Source organism: Eulemur rufifrons, chromosome 30 (assembly GCF_041146395.1).
Source record: "Eulemur rufifrons isolate Redbay chromosome 30, OSU_ERuf_1, whole genome shotgun sequence".
NCBI lineage: Eukaryota > Metazoa > Chordata > Mammalia > Primates > Lemuridae > Eulemur > Eulemur rufifrons.
The window spans coordinates 58,481,939-58,508,273 of record NC_091012.1 but is presented as its reverse complement, the minus strand read 5'-3'; the positions used below and the strand labels follow the sequence as shown (position 1 = coordinate 58,508,273).

At 41.1% G+C, this 26,335-nt stretch overlaps 1 protein-coding gene across 1 annotated transcript in view; it reads right to left on the bottom strand.

Moving 5' to 3' along the window:
* LHFPL1 (LHFPL tetraspan subfamily member 1) overlaps nt 1-22,837 on the bottom strand; it is a 35,587-nt gene extending 12,750 nt beyond the window's left edge. Inside the window, exons 1-2 of the mRNA XM_069464058.1 lie at nt 22,387-22,837; nt 12,692-12,790 (exon numbers count right to left, since the gene is read on the bottom strand). Of these exons, the coding sequence (XP_069320159.1) occupies nt 12,692-12,790; nt 22,387-22,837 (550 nt within the window). The remainder of the gene's footprint in view (nt 1-12,691; nt 12,791-22,386) is intronic.
* Between the last annotated feature and the right edge of the window lie 3,498 nt (nt 22,838-26,335).

Genomic DNA, 26,335 nt, shown 5'->3' with positions numbered 1-26,335 from the left:
ATCCATTTTTGACATAATCCTCAAATACTAAAGAATGCTAGAAAGCCAGACCCAGCAAGATGATCTACCTCAGGATTCAGAAGCAAGTGCTCCCTTGTATTAGCCCCATACCAGCAATGCCAGCTTTGAGCATTTGGCTATTTCCATCCATGCTCCATCAGCCAACAGGTGTACTCCATGGAGACCTTTCCAGGGTCCAATGTCCCTGGGTAATAACAGATGCCACACATAATACTACCGAATATGAGTACAGCACTTTACAACTTATAAGGTACTTTTTTCATCCATTATCACATTTATTGCTCTTTCATTTGTTTTATTCATTTATCAAGTCCTAGCCAAGAGGCAGAAATATTACTGTAGGAGAAGGAATAGAGCAGCCAAATAAAGGATCTGACTAAGGTCCCCACTTAGTTAGAGGGTACAGAGACTAGGCCCAAGCCCGTGTGTGCTTGGGACATCAGTGTGGTGCAGAGAGAAGAGTCTGGGACCAGAATTACAGGGAACTATGTTTGAAATCATGTAATCATGTCTTGCCACAAACTGAACCTCTGGGGCAAGTCATTTAATCTTTCTGAGTTTCAGCTCCCCCCCAGGAGTAAAATGGAGGTGATACCACCTACCTCACAGAGCAGCTGTGAGGATCAAATGAGACAACACATATGAGGCACTTAGCACAGTGCTTACAATAATGAATACTTACTTCTCAGTTCCTCTTTCTCTCAGCCAAATGCTCTGTCAGCTGGTCCATTAGTTCCCCAAAATGTCTGAGAGCTTTAAAATACAGATTCCTAGGCTCCACTCCAGATCTACAAGATCAGTACCTCTGGGGAGAGGGCCCAGATGATTTTGATGCACAGCCTCGTGGGGAACTACCTGACCCAGAACATATATATCATTAGTCCACCCAGATCTAGCTTTTAGAGAAAAAGCAAAGGGAATCAACTCTTATCAAGAACCTACACTGTGCTTGATGCAGTGCAAGATGTTTTCACTTGAAAGATACATTTGTCTTTCTCACAATTTCTCACAATTCACTGGTGGGGCTTGGTGACAATGGTTTGAAAAAGTCATATGACAGAGAATTCAGATATAACATATATTTTCACCCTTGTACCTCTAGCCTGGCCAGGGAATTGATGCTAGGTTTGGAGCAACTGTCTTTGGTTTTCCTCCTGGTTCCTGCCTTTGAAACCCATTTCACTTTATTAAAAAACTTTCTGGGTTGTCTAACCTATACTAATAACCATAGTAATAATATCAGTTGTTTACAGTGATTGAGTACAGGCCCTGCACTAAATGACATTATTTCATGAGGATATGCCCTATAAAATGGGTGCTATGTATTAGCATCCCCCTTCTGCTTTTTAAACAAAGGCTTAGGATACCATATTATTCTACAGTAGACAGGGAAAGGCAAATAATAAAAGTGGAAGAGGATAAGGAAGTTGATGCCGAGGTTTATAGAAGGAAGCCCAGTGGAAGAAAACGAAGCAAGGAAATTAAGGGTGATTCACATGCTTTGATCTAAGGATGGGAGGCAAAACTGAGAAAGCAGAGAACAGAATGAATTCGCCTGACTTTACTGCCATCGCGTGGTCATCTGATGTATACACGACCAGTTCACAATTCACATTCAGTTTTTTCAGTCATTGAGCCCCCTAGGCCCTCTCCAAGGCAGCGGGATATAAAGCCAAGTAAAGCAGAAGACCTGCCCTTGAGGCATTTGTAACAGCCTTGTCTCCCTCTGGAGTCACAAAGCTAGAAGACACCTCAGTGATCAACTACTTCAAGGGTGAACTCCCCTTTCTCATGTGAGCTATTTCAGAAAAGGCAGACATATTTATAAGCACCATAATTATTTTTTTCTATTCAAAATGAAAATAGCTTAGCGCCCCATGGGATATATAGAGTCTCATTACTTTAAGCACCTCCCTATTTTGAATAGAAGATGATCAGTGAGAAAATCTAATGGTAGATTAGCTTTCTAATTTTTTATGCCTTACACCTGTAGGGCATTGTTTTCACAAATCACCTTTACGTGCACTTTGCCATTTTATGGCCAGAACAATTCCTGAAAGTTGAAAGTAGGTAATATCATCCTTACTTTAGCCATGGGGAAATAAGTTTAAAGACGTGAAATGACTTGTCTACAGTCACACAGTCAGCCACAGAGCTGTCCTACAATTTGTTCATTCCATTCCATACAACACTTAGAGATTATCAAGAATGTGCCAGGCACTAGGGATGTGCAGGTAAATTAAGTTGCTTTCTGACCCACTGATTTCCTCCTGCCTCCTCCAGCTTAGCCCAGCTTCTCCTCTGGATGGAGACTCCTCTCTGCATGGGTTAGACAGGCAACTAAAAAACCTTAAGCAACACTTGAGCCATGAATTTTCAAGGACTGGCTGCCAGGCATCCCAGCTGATGCTGCCATGGTAGATGAGTTACTTTGGACAATCTTCTTGGCCAATCTATGGGCTGTGCTTCCGTGGATTACTGATACTAAAAAGCTTCTCACCTCTGGAAGGGATGCCTTAAGTAGATGGGTTTATTTTTTATTATATATATTTAAGGTATACAACATGATGTTTTGAAATACTAAAAAGCTTCTCACCTCTGGAAGGGATGCCTTAAGTAGATGGGTTTATTTTTTATTATATATATTTAAGGTATACAACATGATGTTGGACAATCTTCTTGGCCAATCTATGGGCTGTGCTTCCGTGGATTACTGATACTAAAAAGCTTCTCACCTCTGGAAGGGATGCCTTAAGTAGATAGGTTTATTTTTTATTATATATATTTAAGGTATACAACATGATGTTTTGAAATACTAAAAAGCTTCTCACCTCTGGAAGGAATGCCTTAAGTAGATGGGTTTATTTTTTATTATATATATTTAAGGTATACAACATGATGTTTTGAAATAGATATAGTGAAAGGATTACTACAGTCAAGCAATTTAAAATATCCATCTCCTAATATAGTTACTTCGTCTGTGTGTGTGTGTGTGTGCGCGCGTGTACGTGTGTAAGTGCATCTGAAATCTACTCTTCTGCTTTTTAAGAACAAAATAGATAAATATGAAATTAGATCAAAGGCCTCACCATGAAGGTAGGTGTGTCACAACAGGGAGCTAGGTCAGTATCTGGGGCCTCTGGTTACTCATCCATCTAGTCCAATGTTCTCTGTGTTAAAACAGGGAAACAAAGGCTTAGAGTAAGAAGGTGACATGCCCAAGCATGCTTAGGAAAATTAAAACCTGGATGTCTTAATACCCTGGCCAGGGCTATTTCTACCATGCTCTGATGCCCCTGGGGATGTATTAAGCTGCTTCGTTGTGCTCTGGGGAACACAAGAAAACAAATTGTCCATAAAGAAGGAAACTGACAGAAAGGAAAGGTAACAGGAAATGCCTGAAAACTGAACCCACAAAGGCCAAACCTCAAGTCACCGTAAAAGGCTTTGAACTGGCAAGAATGACAGGAAATGATAGGAGAGCAAAGGAAATGAGCCTCTAGGAGAGGAAACACAGGGAGCACACACCACACAGGCCTTTGGGTAGCCTCTATTGTAGGCCTTTGCCAAGGTGGGGGTGGGGGTCTCTCCCAGAAGCCAAGCCTGGGACATCCCCTCCAAAGAGGCTCTTGGGAACTGGGCTGCTACTAACAGCAAGTTACATTTAATGTAGCCTATTGTGCTTTGTATGCATCTATTATTTCACTTAATCTTTTCAGTAACCCTATGGAGAGAAATACTATTAATACTACCAATCCCCGTGAATGGAGTCAGAGAGAGGTTAAATATCATGCCCGGGTTCACACAACTCATAAGTGGCAAGGCTCATATTTGAACCCAGGTCTTTCTACCATTAACCTGTGCTTTTATCCTTTATGCTAAATATACTGGCTCCTTGCTATAATAGATCCTTTTTCTGAAAACTAAAGTACTGGGAACATTTTCAATTCAAAAATTGCTTTCAATATAATGATGATGATGATATCAGACAGCAACTATTGACTGGTTACTATATACTAAACACTGTACAAAGTGTATTGCATTCATGATCTCATTTAATCCTCACAACAACCCCATGAGGTAGCAACAATCTCACAAATGCTGAATGATTTGCCCAAGGTCACAGAGCTAAGGATGTAGCTATGCTAAAACCTTACAACTAGATAACCTATGGCCAGCCCTCCTCCCATGGGTTTTTCCCTGTTCCCTGGCTCCCACTGCTTTTGGTGCCAATTAGAGGATTGGTGTAGGATACCTAGGAGGTGGAATCAAATGCATCAGTTTAGCATTGGACTTCCCGAGGATTCATTTGTGTGTAATGAAGTCCACAAAATCTTCACTTGATGGCTGGAGTCCAATTAACAATCAGCAAAGCACCTTTCTCAGCTTAACTCTTTCATTTATTTAATAAAATTAAGGTGTGAGAAAGGCATTGCACTTGACAGGGCTGTTGCCGGGAGTCTTTCCCTGACTTTCCCCTTCTTATTGAATGGGTGATTCATTCAATAAACATGTTGGGTTGCCATTGAGCAGCATCTATAGTGCACATAGGAGTCAGGAACCTACTCCCAGCTCACTAGTTGTGGGGCTATGAGAAAGTCACCTGCCCTTATTGGGCCTCAGTATCTATAAATGAGCTCACTGATTGATCTGCAAAGTCCATCCTATTGTAGGTTTCAGTGAAAGCTCGATTTTAATGTATGATGATTTTCTGTTTTAAATATTTCATTGTTAGTTTCTTCTTTAAGTGAACAAAAGTCGTCAATTTCCTATACTGTTCAAATGAAGACTGTTGGGTGAGAGTTGGGTAAGTGATTTTCCAGGGGGGTAGAGCAGGTACAAGGGGAGTACTGCAACAGCAGGGGACCTGGAAGATGGACTGAAAGACATGAAAGGAGACCCTAGAAACAGGAGAGGCAGTGGAAGGAAGGAGGTCAGACTTTTGAGGGGCTACAGGTTTGGGATTCTTTTTGCGATTATATGTTTTTGTCTTTAGAGCTGTGTCTTCCCCAAACCTGCATAATCTCTTTATCTCAAGAAGAAAGACTGAGATAAGGAGTATGTAAGAACTAGACATCCCAGGAGATCAGAGAGGGGCCCCAGGTAGACTGTATATGATCTAAGAACTTGTGGAACACAAAAGCTTTTCTATACCTTTCTTTTATGATCGAGTTTATCAAGAAAAATTAGGTGCCTTTATTAGTGCAAATAAAATCTAGAGACACTTTAAAATTTCCCATATATATCTATTCCACTGGGGACCTTTTTCAGAATCCCATCAGTTCTAGCCACTGCCATATTTATTTTTACTCTGATTATATTACACGATTGATAGGGGACTGAGGCCGAGGGTGGGGGTAAGGAGAAAGGATGCAATACTGGGTACTTTCCATGACATTTCAGACATTTGTTTCTGAAAACAATAGAGCTAAATTGTATCTTAAAGCAAAAATTTCTCAAATGACTCAAGACATACCCTCACCAATGGAGAGGGGAAGAAGTCATTGAAGCACACACAGGACAGTGAATTAAGAGATAGGCTCCATTCACTTTGCTGTGTGACCTTAAGCAAATCATTTTAGCTCTCCATTTCAGGGTTTCGTCATTATAAAAATGGCACATTACCATCAGCTATGCATGAGTTTTTTGAGAATCATATTGGATCATATTCATGAGAACATGTTACAAATATGATCCATTGATGGATGGTACAGATCTTACCTTAGAATTAAGTGCTATTGATAACACAGTGGTTTTCTAAGCTTGCTTAAAAACAGCTATGTCCCATTAAAAGTATTTAACTTTTCTAAGTTCTCAATGGATCCTATTTGGGTGTCCCTAGTCTATAGGTCATTAGGTATGAAGAAATTCCCTAGTAGTTTGTAGATTTGAGAGGGTTTTTAAAAATACAGAGAAGTTGAAATATGTGTATTAGGAAATCAGTTGCAATCTCTGTTCAGGGCTCTTACTTAGATTTCTTTATAACATAACAGAAAAAAAATTCCTCCTCATTGCACATTCACTTTCTCAAGGACCTTGCTGTTCTGCATCAATCATCACTCCACTACAGGATCATTCCCATCCACATTTAAGCATTTGGCCATCTTAGGAAAAGCCTTTCTTCATCCCACATTCTTATCCAGCTACTGCTTAGTTTCTCTGCTCTACTGATAGCAAAACTTTCTGAAAGAATTATCCATACACACCGCCTTCGTTTTCCTCATATCACAATGCCTCTGAGATCTATAACTCCAAAACTGCCCTTCTAGGTCACCCTTGGCTGACTCCAATGATCACTTCTTTATCCTCATCTAGTAACTTGCAACAGCATTAAACACAGTTGATTGCACCTTTTTCTTTGACATACTCTCTTTCTCTTGGCTTCTGTGACTCCCACATTCTTGATTTTCTTTTTATGTCTCTCTAGCTACTCTTTCTGAGTCTCCTTAGGAGGCTCCTCTATGGAGTAGTATAGCAGCTAAGAGCATAGACAATCAAGTCATGCTGTCCAATATGGTAGCCACTAGTCACATTGTGGCTACTACATTTAAATTAATAAAATTAAAGTAGATTAACTAATAACATTATATATTTATTTAACATAATCAAAAGCAATAATTAAGTCATTCAGTGAATGGTAACAATAATGGTTATCACCAAGTGAATGTTTTCTATGTATCAGGCACTGTTCCAAGTGTTTTACATGTATCATCCCATTTAATCTTCACAGCAACCTAGTGAAGTAGGAGCTGTTATTAACTTCATCTTATGATGAGGAAGATGAGTTTACAGAGAGATTAAGTGACTTCTCTATGATGAGTTCATCTAAGGAGAATGAATTGAGCGAGAAGAGAAGAGAGCCCAGCCCAGGCCATGGGAAATTTAATTGAAGTGTTAAGGATCCCCAAAACCCAGGAGGCTGTGGAACATCAGGCAAACTCACACAATTACTTGGAGAATAACTTAGTACTGCCTATTTAAAGGGCATTTAATTCATCAGCAAATGAATTTAAATTTGAAAATTTAAAATGCAAAAAACTGTTAACCCAATAATTCTAATCCTAGAACTTTGTTCTACATATATACTAGTATGCTAAGACATGTAAATAAGGTTGTTCACTGAAATATGTTTTGGAAAAGCCAAAAACTGGATGCAACTAAATGTGCATAAATAGAGGAGTGGTTAATTATTATATGATTCAGTCATTTAACAAATGTTCAGTGCCTACTACTTGATACTGTTTAAGCAGGCCCTGGGGAGATAGCAATGAACAACATGGACAAAAATCCCTGCCCTCATGGAGCATATGATATCCCTACAATGGAAAAACATGGCATACCTAAAATGTAAGAGGAAGATCTATAAACATTGATAGCTCTCCAAGAGATATGAGCAAGTGAAAAACTCAAGGTGCAGAACAGTATAGCTAGCTAGCTAGCTAGTTAGATAGATAGATAATATGATCTCAGTTGGAAACACATATTTTATATTTATTAAAAATTCTGTAGAATACCAAAGGAACTTAATGGTCCCTTTGGGGAATGGGATTGAGGTCAGAAAAAAGGTTGACTTTACATTTTAAACCTTTATGTTTGTATTGTTTTATTTTGTCACATACATGGATTATTTTTTATTAAAAATAACAATCTTAAATGTGTGTGTGTGTGTGTGTGTGTGTGTGTGTTGTTTGGCATTTTTCTGGTTATCCATTGCTTTATGACAAATTACCCCAGAGCATAGCAGCTTAAAACAACAACCATTTTATTATATATCATGGTTCTGTGGGTCACAATTTGGTCAGGGCTCAGTTGGGCAATTGTGATCTAAATGGCATTAACTAGGGTCATTCAGTGGTATTCATATGGCTAGTATGGATGGTTCAGGATAGCCTCACTCACACGTCTGGTGCCTTGGCAGCAATGGCTGAAAGGCTGGACTCAGCTGAGCCTCTCTCTGTCTCCAGGTATCTCTATGGTGTCTTTCTAGTATAGCTAGCTTACTAGATGGTGTTACTCATCTTAACACCAGACTCTGTATGATGGCTCTGAGTTCCAAGAAACCAAGATGGAAACTGCAAGTGCTTTAGAGGCTAGGCCTAGAACAAGCTTGATGTCACTTCTGCCATACTCTATTTAGCTTCTATAAAGAAGCTAATTAGGGTACTAAGTCTAATGCTCTAACTATATTTTATTAGGTTAGGTTAAAGCAGCTATAGGTCAGCACAGATTTGGGAAATAGGAATTAGAGATAGACTCAGCTTCTCTATGGGAAGAGTGTCAAAGAATTTGTGCCTATCTTTAATCCAACACAGACATCAAGATTGATGCCTTAAAATACAAGTTATATCTTTGATAATTCAACTTAGGGCTAAAAAATGAAAAACTAGGGAAAGAGGAGTTGAAGACATGAGGGTGACCCCTTCATACTGCAGTGTGCAGGAGGCCTGTCAGAGTGAGAAATCTTTGTTACTTTCTCTGACAGATTGATAATGCCTACATCAATTCTCCTTCCTACCCCTTTCGTCTCTCTCAAGCAAGTCAGGGTAAAAAGCTTATTCCTCTGGTAGGGACCATGTCTTTTTTTTCTCTGTGCATCTCCCTTTCCACATTACAAAACACATAGTAGAGTACAGAGTCTTCAGCAGAGTCAAGGTAAATGCCATCAATTGATAGTTTACCCCCAGAACATTACTGTGCTATCTTTTAAAGAAGGCCACCATTTACTTTGAGCCAAACATTGTATTAGGTACATTATTATACTTTTTATTATTTCATCTTAATACCAACACTGGAACAGATATTATTATTACACATATTTTACAGAAAAGGAAACTGAGACACAAACGTAAAGTAACTTTACCTCATATAAGTGCTTAGGTGGCAGAGCCTGGATACCAACTGAGATCTTTGACTCTAAAGTCTATGGTCTTTCAGTGCACCATGCTGTTACCCAAGGAAAAAGGAACAAAAGTCTGCACACTGGGCACCCAGGATATTTTTCTTCTATTTCATTCATCCATCCACATAATACCTAAGGTATGCCAAGGATGTTTCCACACTGCCAGAATCTCCAGAGTACTAAAGAAAGGTCTGAGGATAAAGGCCATATTTCTTGCCTTGGCATTCCCAAGTTTTGGCAATCCCAAGTGTGGCATTCCCAACACATCATAAAATATTCTTTTTAGTTCTACTAAATGTTTTATTGTTGCTCCTGGCACCTCCACTTTTCAAGGGAACAACTGTTAATCTGTTTGGACAGATCTTGTATGTTTGAAAAATTGACCAGGAAAGGATCAAGGATGGCACAGGTTTTTACTCCTTTTCAGCATTAACCCAGAAAGGTGCTAATATGGAGGCACGAAAATGGAGAATATAGACAGGAAATGGGCCTCAAAGGGATGATAGGCACTTAACGCAGTTGAAAGAATTGAAAAGTAGTTCAGAAATGGGACCTTTGGGGCTTGACTTAAACAGGATTCAGCAATCCCTTTATTCCTTAAGGATTCACAGAACAACACAGTATCCAATGCACTGAGGAGAAGAGAGCTAGAGCCCTCAGGAGACATAAAGTTCAGGAGAGAAGCATAACTGAAAAAGAATGTAATGGAGAAGGAAATGATACAAAAAAATGAGTAAAAGAAGAAAGAGAAGAATAATGATCCAGTAGAAAAGATAATTGAAGGCCATTAACTTTGGGAACAGAGGCAGCCACACACAGAACTGCCCATTTGTGAACTAGGTCCTTAGGGATGGTGATTAGGGCAGAAAATAAAGTTGGAAAACTCCCATTTTCAAAAAGGGTACCAAGACCATTCAATGGAGGGAAAATAACAGACTTTTCAATAAATGGTGCTAAAACAACCGAATATTCACATACAAAAGAATGAGTGTGGACCTCTACTTCACACCATACACAAAATTAACTCAAATTGGAACAAAGACCTAAATATAAGAGCTAAAACTGTAAAACTCTTAGAAGAAACCATAGGGGTAAATCTTCATGATCTTGGACTTGTCAGTGTAGTTTTGGATATGACACCTCAAGCACAAGAAAAAAATATAAAGTAGATAAATTGGATTTCATCAAAATTAAATACTTTCATACTTTAAAGGATGTTATCAAGAAAGTGAAAGGACAACCCACAGAATGGGAGAAAATATTTGCAAGTCAAATATTTGAAAGGGGTCTTGTATCCAGAATACATAAAGAACTCTTACAACTCAACAAAAAAAAGGCAGATAACCCAGTTAAAAATAGGCAAAGTATTTGAATACACATTTCTCCAAAGAAGATACAGAAATGACATTTGCATGGTCTTAAGAATTTTTTCTGTGTGTACAAATTTAGCTGCTATTAACAGAAGAGAGAACTTTCTGTGAGTAGTTATGTATGTTGATCAGATATAATTTTTCTGAGATCTTCAATTAATGCCAGCTTAAAAATGAGCAAAACATGTCTTTCTTGAATTATCTTTGAATAAAAGTTTGTATATTATTTGTTTACAAAAAAAGAAATGACTGATAAGTACATGAAAAGATGTTCAACATCATCAGTTATCAGGGAAATGCAAGTCAAAACCACAATGAGATAGCACTTTATACCCCTTAGGATGGCTATAATAAAAAATGCAAAATGAATATTAGTGAAGATGTTGGGAAATTGAAACCCTTGTACATTGTTGGTGGGAATGCAAAATGGTGCAATCACTTTGGAAAACAGCCTAGCAGTTCCTCAAAAGGCTTAAAATAAAGTTACTATTTGACCCAGCAATTTCTCTCTTAGAAATCAAAAGAAATAAAAATATATGTCCATGTCCACACAAAAATGTGTACACAAATATTCATAGCAACACTATTCATAATAGCCAAAAAGTAGAAACAACTCAAGTATTCATCAACTGATAAACTGATAAATAAAATGTGTTATATCTATACCATAGAATATTATTCAGCCATGAAAAGAAATAAAGTACTGACTAATGCTACAACATAGATGAATCTTGAAAACTTTCTGCTAAGTGAAAAAATCCAGACACAAAAAAACAAATATTATATGAGTCCACTTATGTAAAATGTCAAGAATAGGTACATCCATATTGACAGTGGTTTACCAGGGGCTGGGAGCAGAGGGAGATGGGCACTGACTACTAATGGGTAAGGGGTTTCTTTAGGGGCTGATGAAAACGTTACATAATTAGATAGTGATGATCGTTGCACAACCTTGTGAATATACTAAAAAGCACTGATTATACACTTTAAAAGAGTGAATATTTTGGTATGTGGGTTATATATCAATAAAGCTGGTATTTCTTTCTTTTTTTTGAGACAGAGTCTCACTCTGTTGGCCCGGCTAGAGTGCCATGGCGTCAGCCTAGCTCACAGCAACCTCAAACTCCTGGGCTCAAGCGATCCTCCTGTCTCAGCCTCCCGAGTAGCTGGGACTACAGGCATGTGCCACCATGCCTGGCTAATTTTTCTATATATATTTTTATCTGTCCATATAATTTCTTTCTATTTTTAATAGAGACGGGGTCTCACTCTTGCTCAGGCTGGTCTCGAACTCCTGAGCTCAAACAATCCACCTGCCTCGGCCTCCCAGAGTGCTAGGATTACAGGTGTGAGCCACGGTGCCCCACCGAAGCTGGTATTTTTAAAAAGTAGAATCAGTCCCACAACCAAGTAGGAGAAATGTGCTAAATGTTCAGCTTTTATCCCAGCTAGCAAGACCAGTGGCTTGCTTCCCTTTTGTTCAGCACTTGCCCCAAGTATTTACTGATTCCTTTACCTTTGGTAGAATTGTTGTATTAACTTGCCTTGCCCTGAGTCAAGAACACTGTACATTCTAGGGTCCATGCTTGTTACACCTTCCTTCATGTTATGTTTGTACAGAGAAAAACTCCTTCCTCCAAAAATGGGTCAGGTGAGACTCAAAAAACAGAAAAAGGAAGTACTGGAGCACAAGCTATATGTGGATAGGGTGGCCTCATTGTTCCCAAATCCTTTTGTACAATTGAGAATACTCAAGGAAACCTAAACATTTCCACTGCTACTCTCTTCCATCATGATAGGTTTGGGAAATGTTTTGAAGTCTTTCAATTAAAGTCTAATCTATTACCAATTTACAATAATGAATCTAAGCCATTTTCAGTGAGAGGTGGCAACCAGAGAATGATCCAGGGCTACTTATGTCACCCATTATAATATTTAACAGCTCTTGCCATTAGAAACATTTTCCAATATTTAATCTAGGTTCCTCATGCTTTATGTAAACTAAAGTACCTCTTGTTACATCCTCAGTGGAGACTGATAAGAGATACTGTTGATTTACATTTGGAAAATATTGCCTAGAAAGAAACACTAGTAGGAACCAGATTTATTCAGAAGATGGCAGATCATTAGTCTCTAAGTATTTTAAATCTCTCTGAACATAAAATTGCCCCAAACTGGTCAAAAGTCTCTGGGAAAAAGTGCATAAATGGTGTGAAAAGATAGTTAAAGATGTGGAATTTAGAGCCTACCCTTATGAGTTAACAAGGCCAGATGTGTCTGGCCAAGCCACCACTTCCCACAAGATTCAGGCAAGTACCATTAGCAAGCAGAGGACCCTCCAAGAGGAGGGAAAACAAATTTCCCATGAACCATCACTGTCATCCTTCCCAGGACACCTTACCTAACTGAAATTGATTGGAGACATTCCCACATGTTTGCATTATCTCCGGGCTATTCCATCCTAAGGGGTATAAGGCACAGCCTGAGCTTATCAGCAGTCCTGGAAAGAAAAGCATACACACAGGTAGAGAAAAATATAACATGTTTTCTCCTACCCCAACATTCCCTCTAGATTATCTTGGCTCAGATTCTGCCTCCTCCGCTCAGAACTTATACTTCCCCTTTACCCTACATTTCTATGATACTGCCAACTCAATAGGATTTCTTTGCCATGCCATAGGTGGTGGGGTGCAGTAGATAGCAGAGGAAACAACTCATAAGGAAAGGGTAATACTGGAAATTGAGACAGGCCAATATACGTTTTACACCCAAAATATTTTTGACAATGACTTACAAAGCTAGGCTGGCTTTTCCAACCTCTTCTATCTTGGTCTGGTTTACAGATAATAACAATGTAGAGACCACTCCTCCTAAAATCCACCTTTTTTTTTCTAAGCACCAGTTAGGTCCCTACTAGCTGAAATTAGTTGACAATTTCTGTAACTTGGAAACTTGTAGTCAACTGCTGGACTGAGATCTCCAGAGAGCATATATTGAGTAGGCTTCTCCTGGTGAGCAGGGCACCATACTACCTCTTCCCTGAGAAATCATTCCAGTTTTATGCCAAGCATTCCTCCCTTGTTTGTCTTCCTATGTCTTCCACTGTGTCCTTTGTCTTTATCCCCCTTTTATTTAGGTAATTTAGTCACTTCAGGGAAACTCTGTGGGACCTTAGCATGGGACCTTATCTTAGTAAGGTAATCTTACTCTTCCCACCAGAGATACACATCTGGGTCTGCTTGCCAACACTGTCTTCTAAGGGCAACTGCCTCCCACAACTCTTTCTTACTGCCTGGGTTTTCACATTTCATAACCTATGCCTCCACCCTGCTTCTGGTCATAGAGGATTGGGTCAAGCACTTGCATCTGACACAAAACAACCACACTCATTGGCTGGCCAGTAATGGATGACATTGTAGCCTGGCACGAAGGGATGAGCCAGATTAGATTCTTGTTTCTGGAAATTTTAATCAAGAAACATAGAGATGCTGAGCTAGTTAACAGATAATGCAGAAGTTGGGGTGGGGGGGGGGAAACACCAGTAGGTAGAATCAAGTCTGTGTCAAGCTGAAGCCAACTTTAATCCAAAGTTATGAGTGGACGTCAATTCTGGGTAGGCTGAGAAAACTGATTGGTAGAGGGAGAGAATAGAGGAGAATAGTGGCATGAAGCAGACACACCATTAGAAAAACTCCATACTGTCCATAAAAGAGCTAGATAGAGAAAAGAGAAGCCAGTCCTTCCTGATGTCTTTCCAATTCCACTTTACTTACATTGTAATAAACTCCCTTTTCATTGAGAGAACTCAAGTGAGTGTCTGCTACTTGTAACCAAAAGAACCTAATTACAAGACCACTATACTTGCTTGCCTCACCAAGGGTCATGGAGAGGACACCTGCCCTGAATGTGGGTGTGGAGAATAACATGTAACACAGAACAGCTACAGAGCAGCTGCTTAATCAATGATGAATGAATGGCATATGTATAGGTTCCGGCACTCTAGGGCTCAACTGGACAGTGAAAGGCAGCCTGCTCAAGGGACTGAGGCTTCACCTTCACTTCTCTTTCCTTACTAAGGAAGATATACACCCTAAGAAGCTAATAAGCCCACTTTGCCTTCAGATGAATCCCTTAGGACGAAGATCTCAAAGTAGCCTCCAAGCTTGTCTGTCACATGGCAACCAGATTTTCTCAATACTCAGTGAGGCCACAAGAGAAGATAAAGACCTTAAGAAACAGCAAAAAGGGTTTAAATAAGAAAATAGGGAGAACTGATTGACAGTGAGAAAGGTTTTAAAAACTAAAAGAATGACCAATTAAGGTTGCAAATTCCTTTCAGTGGAATGCTTAAAATTAGAAAGCAATCTTATCTGTCTTGTAGTCTCACAGGAAATGAAACTGGTCACTCAAAGACCTTGCTAGGCTCTGGAATTCATCCAGTGGTAATACAACAACACTCCTGTTTTTCACCACAGATAAAATGAAATTCTATGATATGAGAAGGTATGTCAGAGTATGCACAATAGGTGAAGGACAAAACTGGAAATGAAACCTAAGCCTTTTCCTGCTGCCAGTATATACCCTTTGAGGGAAGAATTAATGAAGATTGAGCTTTCCCACACAGACTAGGGAGAAAAGAACACAAGTTAATAAAAGTACATCAGCTCTGTTTTCCAACCTCCACATTCAGATCCCTGGGACTGGCATGAATTCTGACTTCACAAGCAGGAACTAGAGCTAGCCAAGTGCCCTTCGTAGCACAGTAGGGAGGACCTTCCACTTTCTTTAGCCTCCCTGCTCCTCAGACCTTACCATGCTAAGGAGCTCAAGCCAGGGATTACCTCCTCCAGGAAGTCACCCTTCACCACCCCCAACCCCCAGGCTAAGTTACAAGCTCCTCTTCTCTATTTCCGTAGCACCCTGTGACTAAAACAGCCTGTAACGTACATTCCCCACAACAGTTTGTCATCTGCTTTGCTCACTATAGTGTGTGTTCCTTGAAGGCAGGGGCCATATTTATCTTCAACTCTTTATCCTTAGTACATGGTACATAATAAGTGCTCAATAAATGCATCTGTTTCCAAGTATGCACAACCTATGTAACAGATAGCCTCCTTTGCCCACACTGACCAAAGGGAAAGCCTTCTGAAAGGACTTCCATGGCAGGATTCGGAGATCATCCTAGATGCCTTATACAGCCAAAGAACCTTGGAGAGGAAAAGGCCTTTGGAGATTACCTATTCCAATCCTTTCTTGTTACAGATGTGGACGTTGAGACCCAAAGAGAGAAAGTGATTTACCCAAGGCTACATAGCCAGTTACTGGCAGCACTTTTTCTCACTGATCAAAGAGATCATCAACCCTTAAAGGCTCTGTCTTTCTCGAGGTATGTGTCAAGGAACAACTACCTTGTGGCAACAATATCTCTAGAAGGAATTTTGCAGGCGTTAGATGGGAGAGACAGTATAACATGATGGCATAAGAGAATGCGTTCTGTAGTCAGGGTATACCTAAATTTAAATTCCAGCTCTGCCATCATTAAGTGACTTCAGACAAGTTACTTAATCTCTCTGTGCCTTAATTACCTCATCTTTAAAATAGGAATAATAACAAAATATTTGTCCATTGATATCCACAGCGGATTGGTTCCAGAAGCCCCATGGATACCAAAATCTGCAGATGTTCCCTTACATAAAGTGGTGTAGTGTTTGCATATGACCTGTGAACATCCTCTTGTATACTTTAAATTGTCTCTAGATCACTTATAATACCTAATGCAATGTAAATGCTATGTAAATTGTTGTCATACTGTATTTTTATTTGCATTATTTTTTATTGTTTTTTTTTTCAAATATTGTTCATCTGTGGTTTGTTGAATCTGCAGATGCATAACCTGCAGATATGGAGGGCTGACTATTTTACAGAGCTGTTCTGAGAATTAATGAGATTAATATACATAAAGTGCCTGGGACATAGAAAGTGCTCAACAAAGATTTATTATTATTAAACAGCTGCCTTTCCTTTTGGCTCCTCTCTCAGTTTCCACCTGTATTCCCTATGCTAATTTCTTCCTCACCTGTTTGTTCCCCATAACAAACAGCTAAAAAGTCAAAAGCTGAATGGGGCTTAATTCAAAAGCTGCCTGTTTGGAGTTATCTTGCAATTTTGCAGAGATATCTGCTCAAAGACCTGGAATCTCTGAAAAGCATGTATTCTGCTCCAGTGCACATAGCTCCATGCTCTTCCCAACCTGCCCTCCCACTCTCCCATCCCCTCAGCCCTCCATCCTGCCTTTTGGACAGATGAGCACATTAGGTTTTAAACATACTTCATGGAGATATTTGACTTGTAAATGACAGCTAATTCCATTACATTTGATAGTGGCTGGAGAAAGATGCCTTGGGGAACACATTCAAACTAAAAATGAAGGCATAAAGTAGTTCATCCTCAATTACATTTGTCCCCAAAATTTCTCATCAATTTGGGGTTGTAAAGATGTGCTTCATATAGCAACAGGGAAGTCCTTTGCCAGTGCTAGGCCCTGCCACCTTCTGGAAGAGTAGAGGCTTATTAAAATTTTAGATTCTTGGGCTTCAGACCCACGTATTTGATTCAGTAACTGCAGCCCAGGAGTATGCATTTTAAAAGCACCCTGTGATGTTGAGGAAACACCACCAAAAATATTAAGAGCAGGAGATGTGTTGGCAGAGAAAACTCATTTAAATTCCAGCTCTGCCACATATGAGCTGCAGCCCTGGCTCCTGCTTCTTTTCTGTGTCATTGCTAACTCCCAGTTTTACTGCCCCTCCAACCACATATGCCCCTTGTAGAAGTCTGCCTCTACTGCATATGTTCGGCTGGGAATTTTCCTATTCTCGCCTGCCTCTAGGAAGGGAAAGAAAGCCCTTTAGAATGTGTTACCATCTGTGTTGCCATCTTTACTCCCCTACTACACATGGGCAGATGTCCAATAGGCTGCCATCTTGTTTCCCTTCCTCAGACGCTCCCCTCCACAAGAATCCTCCATCACAAAGTGTACTGAATCTCCTCCCTAAATGTGGTTGTTGTGGTTTGGACTCACTGAGCTGACCAGGAAGAGGCCTGGAGTTGCACACTTTACTCAGCTTCAGCCCTTGTGGAAACTTCAACATCACTACAAATCCTCAGGTGCAAAACCTCAGGCAGATTTAGAACCCTCCCTGCAGCTACATCCCAGCTGCTGTCAACTTTCTCCTGCTCTCAGAATTACTATCTCCCCATACGCTGACAACTGTACAACCCTCTCCCAACTGCACATTCTCAATTAGGTAGATGCCTAATCTTTGTCTCTGGGCAAGGATAGCCTCCGTACTGAATGTTATCAACCTCCTTCTCATCCCCCTCCCCATTCACAAGTGCAACTGTTGAGTGGCAGCCATTTTGTTACATTCCCCACTTTCATCCCTAAGTCCTCCATCTTTGCATGGCTGCCAACTCTTTTTTTCCAAACATGATTATTAGGCATCTTGGATTTACTACTCCAAGAAGAAGCCCAATATGAGTTAATTTGTTATTAATTTGCTCAGTTTATAATTTTAGTGTCTACTGGAAGAATACTTGGGAATGATAAGTAACAAAAATCTAAGACAGTAGTAACAAGGCAATGTAATCAGGCTATGAAGGAGGCTTTAACTATATTGGTAATATTCTATTTCTCACACTAAATGGAGAGTACATCTGAAATATATTATATTTTTGAAAAGATATGCACCTGAGAGACTGTGTAAAATGTATTTTAGCAGGCTCTGGTTCAGTCTGTAGCACAAAGGTATCTGCATTAACAAACATCCCAGGTAATTCTTATGCAAGTGGTTCATGGACCTGTCTGAACAATACTGTGATAGCATTTCTTTCCCAAAGGAAAAAAGAAAAATCCAGAGCACCAGTACAGAAAGTACAGAACTGGTAGTCAAAAGCCCTGGATCATATTCTCTGCTCTGCTCCAATTTGCTGCATAAGTATTTGCTAGTAGGTTAACTTCCTTCAGTACTATTTCCCAAACAGAAAATCACTTTTAAAATCCTTGCTCAGCACAGTAAGGATAAATGAAATGATGTCTTCTGAAACTTTGGAGGACTTTCCAGGAAATGCATGGTTTCCAGAAAAGATAATGGTTGTTTAGAAACCTAGCATCCTTTCTGGAATCAAGTTCTTAGTGATATGTGTCTAATGACAACTTTATTCAGCTCAAAGCATGTAGCATTAAGACCTTAAATGGTGAAAAGCACTGGTGCCTGTCTGAGTGTGTTGAATTCTATCCCCTTAACAACAACAACAACAACAACAACAACAAATTAATATAAAACAAACAAACAAATAAAAACCATTCAGGATAAGTGTTCTCCTTGGGCTGTGGAAAGGGAACATGCATGCATATCAGGGACATTGGGGAAATTTTTCTACACATGTAGGCTTACACCTGTCGCTGCCTATATCAGAATGTACAAGAAGACTGGAGAGTTGGGGAGCTCATATTTTTAAGCACCCCGGGTGATTCTGATACATTCCCTGCTCCAGAAAGTTTCTTGGCCTGTCTCAAGTAACCTAATCCAAGATCTTACACTTTTTTTTCCTGCCAAAAAGTTCCTTATATTTACTTCTCACCTATTTGTTCTTTGTTTAGCTCTCACCGAAGATAGAGGATAATTCACAAGCATCTTGCATATGTATATACACAAGGGAATGTGAATAATGGCCATGTTCTCAGGGACTGCGAGCCAGCTGGTTGGAAACCTCAGCATCCCCGGGGTTGAAATAATCTGTTGGCCAGATGTTTCCTTCAGTGATTGGAGCAGGGCATGGAGGTCCCAGTGGAAGGCTCTCTGGACCTTCGGCTTGTCCAGCTGGATCAGCTGCAGGTGGAGCAAATGGGACCCAAGGGCCCCATCAGGTCACCTTGCAGAGTATGAGTCAGGCCAGCAGCTCTTTATTTCTTCCTGTCTCTCCCACTTCCCACCACTCATCTCTGTGGGCAGCCGCCAGACTGGAGAATAAGAGTCAGGCAGGGGGAGGGGATAGTTCTTAATGGATACTCCATCTTTTCAGTGGTTTGGGGTCTGGCAGAGAGAAACCAGACCTGAAACAAATTGGCTCCTCCCCTGATGTATTTCGGTTAATGCACTAGCTGCCGAGAAGCAGCCGGGCCTGGAGCAACAAAATCAATTCCCGTCGGCTGAACAGCAAGCTTGAACTTAACCCCCACAGTTCTTTCTCATGTATCTTTTATCCATGGAGCTCAAAATGTTGCCCAGGCTTGGATTCCTGCCACTGGCAAAGCCCTTCTTGGAGGGTCATACCAAAGATCTTCAAAGAGCCTTAAGCAATAATGGCCATGTGCCAAAGGGCTTCTAGAAAATATCGTACATCCAAGCTGTCTTCACCATTCTTTCACATCTGATATAACTTCGACAGCCACAAGTCTCTAAAAAGGAGGCAGGAATGGCTCTTAGTTGGCTGGTTTTACAGATGGGGAGGCTGTGGAGGTCTAGTAATCTGCCCCAATATCATTCCCCTGACCAGGGATAAACCTGGTAGCACACTCTGGGTCCTAACTCTTTCTAGGACTACTGCCAAACAGCACTTTATTCTTGAACTTTAAATATCTCCATCTAAAAATAAATAAATAAATAAATATCTCCATCTAGATATAAACACTGTGACCATGTTCTATGAGCAAAGGTTATGAGGAATACAGAATGGCAGAATCATATAAGACTAACATAGTACTCATGTTTTGACTTCCTCTATGTGACACCTGCCTCTCAGTCAAAGTCTGTCCTGCCCAGCCCGTGAATGTCCAAATCTCTATTACCTTCCCATATCCTCCCTCAACAACTTCCTTTGAGTTTCTAGAGTTACTAGGTGAGATCAACTAAAATGTATCATATGGAAAACTATGAGGGTTTTGTAAAAGTTTCAGCCAAGCCCAAAAGAAGCAGCAAGCTAAAGTAGGAGCCACTATTCATGCTTGGAATCTAATGGAGGCTGTTGCTGCGAGCCTTTTGATTCCTGTCAGTTAGCTCCTCCTCACTCTCTGCTGGAAACTCTTAGAAATAAATGCAAGTGAGGTTAAGTTGTCACTTTCATGTCAGAAAAGAAGGGTGCTAAGAGCCCTGCAAGGAAGCCTGGAAGAAAACAAAAAGATGTGAACAAACCCAACTCTCATGTGTTTAACTTATCCCAACATAGCTAGATATTACTTTAGCCATGCATTCGGTCTTTCTGCAGTTACTGAATATAGCCAGGCACTGAGCTGGGCTAGTCTCAGAGATATAAATATGAATTGCACAGACCATCCCCTCTGTCCTACCAGCCAAGTGTGACTTACTGAAATCATGTGTCTATGGATGTGCTGAGTTAACTATAGCATGCCCAGAATACAGGTGAAAGGTGAGCCTAAAGTAAGACTCATTTGTGATACCCACGGAGCTCCCAAAGAAAGATAGGATCATTGGTTTAGATCAGTTTTAGCACCTAGTTTGGTACCATGGTTTTCAAAGGGAAGAAAGAAACTAACCTAATTCTACTTTCCAATGTGGCCAGAAAACCAGTGGCTAAAGAGTGGTAAAATTCAGAGATAAGGAAAGCTAGAATGGTAATTCAGATTTAAAACTTTAAAAGGAGCCCGAGGAAAGAGAAAACCGAAAGCCTTACCTTAACTGTCACTACAAAAATAATCTGATGCTTTCATGAGCAGGCCAGAAAACCATGATAACCCAGCCCAGGATTTCTCAAACTTGATGCAATTGACATTTGGGTCACTTTGGATACTTCTTTGTTGTGGAGGGGGTGTCCTCTTCTTGTGCAATGTGGATGATTAGCAGCATCCGTCACCTTTACCCACTGGATGTCAGTAGCACTCTCCCCAAGTTGTGATAATTAAAAATGTCTCTGGACATTACCAAATATTTTCTGTAGGTAGGAGGGTGCAAAAGCAGCTCCGGTGGAGAACCACTGCTTTAGCTAATCACTACCATCTCAGCCCAAGGCCACCTGAATGCAGTCATTGGAGAGAAGAAAGAAAATTGGGGCTGTATTGTCAGAGGACAAATCCAAAGGACATAAAGCACAAGAGAGGTCATACCATTTGTCTGCTATGGCCATAGAGGAGCTTGGTGAAAGAACCAGAAGTGGAATCCAAATTTCATGGCTCAAATAACCTATATTGTGATGCTAGTGGAGATGCTAATGATAATGAATTGGATAATGATTCCAGAACTCTGTAACAACAAACTTCAGCAGTAGAGCAGTAGGTTCTACTAGCACTTTTTCCTAGTGCCCCATCCAGGTTTTGCAAAATAGCTCAAATGTTCATGTACATACTTGCCTGTCTTTCTAAACTTGCTTTTTCCCCCTTCTCAGACATTTCAAATTAAAGTGCTCTTATGGCCTTCCTGTAGTCTGCTGTTTTTCATTTTGCTCTTTCCTAGCCCATGCACACACTGCCAGCATCCCAGGTTCCCTGCAGTCAAATTAGGGGGAGCTTGAATGAGGGAAAAGACAAGTAATGTGGGGCACGGTCATAAGAAATCTGGGTAGACTATTAATGGCTACCAGACAGGGCTAGCCTTAGATGTAGGCCAAATAAGCTGTCTTATACAGTTTGTCTGGTACCTAGCATTTCACTATTAGAGATATATTTCTTTGGTAAGAGCTGTTAGTAATTTGTACTTGTGTGTAGGTGTTTATCAGATGGAGAGCAGGGCTCTTAGAGAGCAAGTTTGTATTGGAGCAGTAACTAGAGTATATGTTGCTGCCCCTCGAAGGCAGACTTGGATAATATTCTTAAATGGGTGCTCTGCAGGCAGAAGGTGACAAAAATGAGGCTAAACAACAGTCATCAACTCTGCCTACTAGCCAAGTTTGCTGTGAATAAAACCCTGATATAGACTACACTTTGGGAAGTCCTAGACTAAATATTTTAAAAGAGACCCCATTCATAGCCTTAGAGTTGGACAAAGTGGAGGAGGTGAGAATGGATTTCCACATATGACCACACTCCCCACACTCCCCTGCCCAAAGCTCCCAACCTACCCAATCTCAGAAACACAGTCTTACCTCCGACGAACTGCGCTGCCCCCATGCAACGTCCCATCATTCTGGAGATGAGTTCCTCCATGCAGCAACCTAGGACAGCAGCCAGTGCCACCAGGAGCAGCAGAGCACAGCCGGCACCTGTCACCACTGTGCACATTTGCCAGGCCAGGCTTGGGATGGCACTGAAGCTGGCATAGCGCCCACACTCTTCCACCATGATCAGACTGTGTCCCTCTCCTCGCACAGGGTAGTTGCACCTCCGGAATGTGCTGAATGACACTGGCTTCCCCAGCTGGGATCCAAAGAGCCAGTAAGGCAGGAAATAACTGGTAGAACTGGCCACAGCAGTAACAAGAGACAGGAAGGCCCAGAGGGTTCCCACCAGGGTCAGGCTGCTCCTCATGGTCTCAGGTTTCTCTGCAGGGATGGGGAGATGAGTTGGGTCACAGCACCAAATGCAGAAAGTTACCATGTAGGTTCCACTGGCCTATTTTTCATCCAGCTGGCCAGTCTTGGGGCCCAATTATGTGACACTTGGCCCTTGCTTCTGGATAAGATTATTCTCTCGAGGACCATGTGGATCCCCGTGGGATTCTGCTTTCCAGGACTTTTCCCATCTTCTCTTCCTTCTGCCTGATTCGGAGTTCTATGGTCTCTAGGCTGCAATGGAGGAACCATAGAACTGAATTAATGATTGCTCTGCCAACTCAAATCCAGCCTGCTCAGAAAGCTTTTAATTCTTGACATGCAGCATGGAACATGTGGCAGGAAGGGAGCCAGAATGAAAATAAGGCTGTCCCCCAGACTCCTAGCTAAATGGCCTTGCTGGTCTAGAGGCCTGGAAGGAGGTAATATCTCAAGAGGGTCAGGAACAAAGTTGTTCTCAGGGAGTAAAGGAGGAAGGAAGACAACTCACAGGGCCTGCTGCTGCTATAAGGGGTAAGAGGGAAAGACAACTCATCCTGTAACCATGGAGTTACAGGATGTTCCCATTTGACTTTGGTAGGATGTCCAACAGTGTGTTAGTTAGGTCTTTCCAACTGGGATACATCAGCCAGGTTGAAATGGGTAAAGTAAAATAAGAGGTGCCTAGTCTCATACCTTATACCTGTTACTGAGAGAGCACTAATCAGTCACTTTTACCACAATCAAAATGGGAGGTAACCTTCCAACCAGTAGGAGTTAACTCTAGGCTGGCCACCAAGAAAAACTTCCTTGTGTCTTGCTGGATACAGTCAAGAAAGCGTCTCATATCTCTGAAATAGATCAGGATCAGGCACTCTCTGCCTTGCAGCAGGAACATATAGCTATAAGGACTTTTCAAGTTCCCTTTGGGAATAAGTAATCTCAGAATCAAGATGCTGAGAGTCTTTCCAGATCTAGTCTCTTCAGCACAGCTCACAAATGGCTTTCACAGACCCCTCTGTCAAAAATCAACCACTTTCCTCCCAACTCCATTAATCTGCCATTGCCTTCTGGCCTGTTTCTCTACTGGGGCAGCTAGAGACCACACTGCAGCTTGATGACAGCACTGCGAATATCTCCAGTAGGCAGGTGGTTGGACTATGTTTCAGAAACTTCTCCATGATTCATCACCATTTCTTAAAGTTATAGGTGGTGGAATGGGGGAGGGGAAAGGAGTGGGAGGATGTAAAGCAGGAGAAGTGCAGGAACTGATTGTATGAGGCTGCCACATTGCCAATTTGGGACACTGACAGGAGCAAGCAGCAGTTGTACTAGGACTCTCAGGGTCCCAGCCATGAGCCCTTTCACAATCACCATCAATCAAACAGTGCCTGGCACAGAGTAGGCGCTCCAATTGGTTTGTTTAATGAAATCCCTTTCATAGAATCATCCAATTTCCAGACTGTCAGGGACCTTAATGAATCACCTAATCCAATCCTCTTGTTTTATATATGGAGGAGTTTGGCCAGTTAAGGGGGAAGTGATTTTCCCTAAGTCACAGAGCAAGTTAGCAAGCAGCAACCCTGGAACCAGAAACCTGATCTGAGGATTCCCAGGCCAGCACTTTTCTACCACACAATGTTAACTCCCCCCCATCACTTCACAGATGAGAATATGGGAAGGAAGTGATTTACCCAAGGGTAAAAGGCTAGTGAGGTATACTGGCCAGACCAGAGCTCTTTTTTCACTCCACCACAATTCCCCTCTTGATACATGTGTATTTTGTGCTATGTGTTTTGCGCAGGAAGGGAGCAGAGATCGTAAATTGCAGGTGCTTACTTTGGAATGCTAGGGCTTGGGAAGAAAGTGCCCTGAGCTGGGCCCCTGGGAATGAGGCTTTGTGCCTGAGAAGGAGGGAATGAGAGAAAGATGTGATGAGGGATTGAAGGCCAACAGGGGGAGAAGTGGAATTAGTTTTGAGTAATTGCTGTTAGAAAGCAGGTATGTTTGGCTGCAATGAGGTAATGCCTCTGCTTGTTATATTAGAGTTTGTAAGATTATGAAAAGTGCAAGCAGCCCTTGGTTATGGCCTCATTTCCTGATGAAGAAGCCCAGGCCAGAGGAGCAGAAGAAACAAGCTGATAAACATCTGCTGGCTGCATCATCACAATCACTTCCAAATCTGTTATCTCAAGTGCTCTGCCCTACAATCTTCTTAGGTTGGTAAGGAAGGTATTATCCCCAAATTACAAATGAGCAAATTGAGTTTCAGAAAGCCAAGTGACTTGCCCAAGGGTACACGGTGATTCAATGGCAAAGCCATCTCTTACCACTTCTTCTCCTGCAGTCTTCCCCCATAGTATTACCCCAATCGTATTACAACTGAAAGTCCCTACGGTTTCCCACACAGACTTTCAAAAAATGTTTAATGATAGGGAAATAATTCCACGGGAAGACAGAGAAGGTAAGGGGAAGGCTAATTTCTCCAGACATAGTGCATAAACTATCAGAACAAGTGCCTTAGCTGTTTCAAACTCAGCGCTCATAGTCTGAACTAACCCTGTATGTCCCCAATGAACATCATCATCACCTTGAGATCAAAAGTCACAGTATGTCTGGGGGGGCCGAGGCAGGAGGATTGCTTGAGCTTAGGAGTTTGAGACCAGCCTGAGCAAGAGCAAGACCCCATCTCTACAAAAAATGAAAAAAATTAGTTGGGTGTGGTGGTGCACACCTGTAGTCCCAGCTACTTGGGAGGCTGAGGCAGGAGAATCGCTTGAGGCCAGAAGTTGGAGGTTGTAGTGAGCTATGATCATGCCACTGCACTCTACCTTGGGTGACAGAGTGAGACTGTCTCAGAAAAAAAAATCACAGCATGACAGCCAGTAGGAGGGACAGAGAACTTTAAGGCATAGAAAGGGACTGTATCAGTGAGTGGTACCCAGACAATAGTAGAAATAAGCGAAGGGGTTCTGACATAAGGTTGTCCTCCTCTGTGACAAATAAAGCTATCAAATAAACTATAAAACTACTAATCACTGTCACTATGATTTCATTTTTCTTTTTAAAAGTGACATTTTTAAGCCAAGATTTAGGAAGACAGATTCTCGAAATTCAGTTTAAGTTAAATGCATTTAGCTTTAAGAAAACTTGGTCCTTCAGAATTTAGATCAAGTACTTTCAATCTTAGGAAAAGTTCATCGTCCTTATTTCATTTAGGACTAGAGGGACCAACCATGCCAGTTTTCCTTGGACTCAAGGGTTTCCTGGGATGTGGGACTTTTGGTGGTAAAACCAGGGAAGTCCCAAACAATCTTGGAAGAAGTGGTCACCATATTTAGGACTAGAGATGTCATGAGCCAGTACTATCCATGGATAGCAGGTTAAGAATCACCATTCCAGATAATTCTCTAATATTTTCTCCAGGACTCAAATAATATAAAGTTAAAAGTGATCATGGAATTAAACATTTGAGAGATTAAGCCTAGAAACTTTGAATATAAACCTTTCTAAATCATAGACTTGACCTTATGCAGTCAAGGAAGAGATCTCAAAGATCCAATCG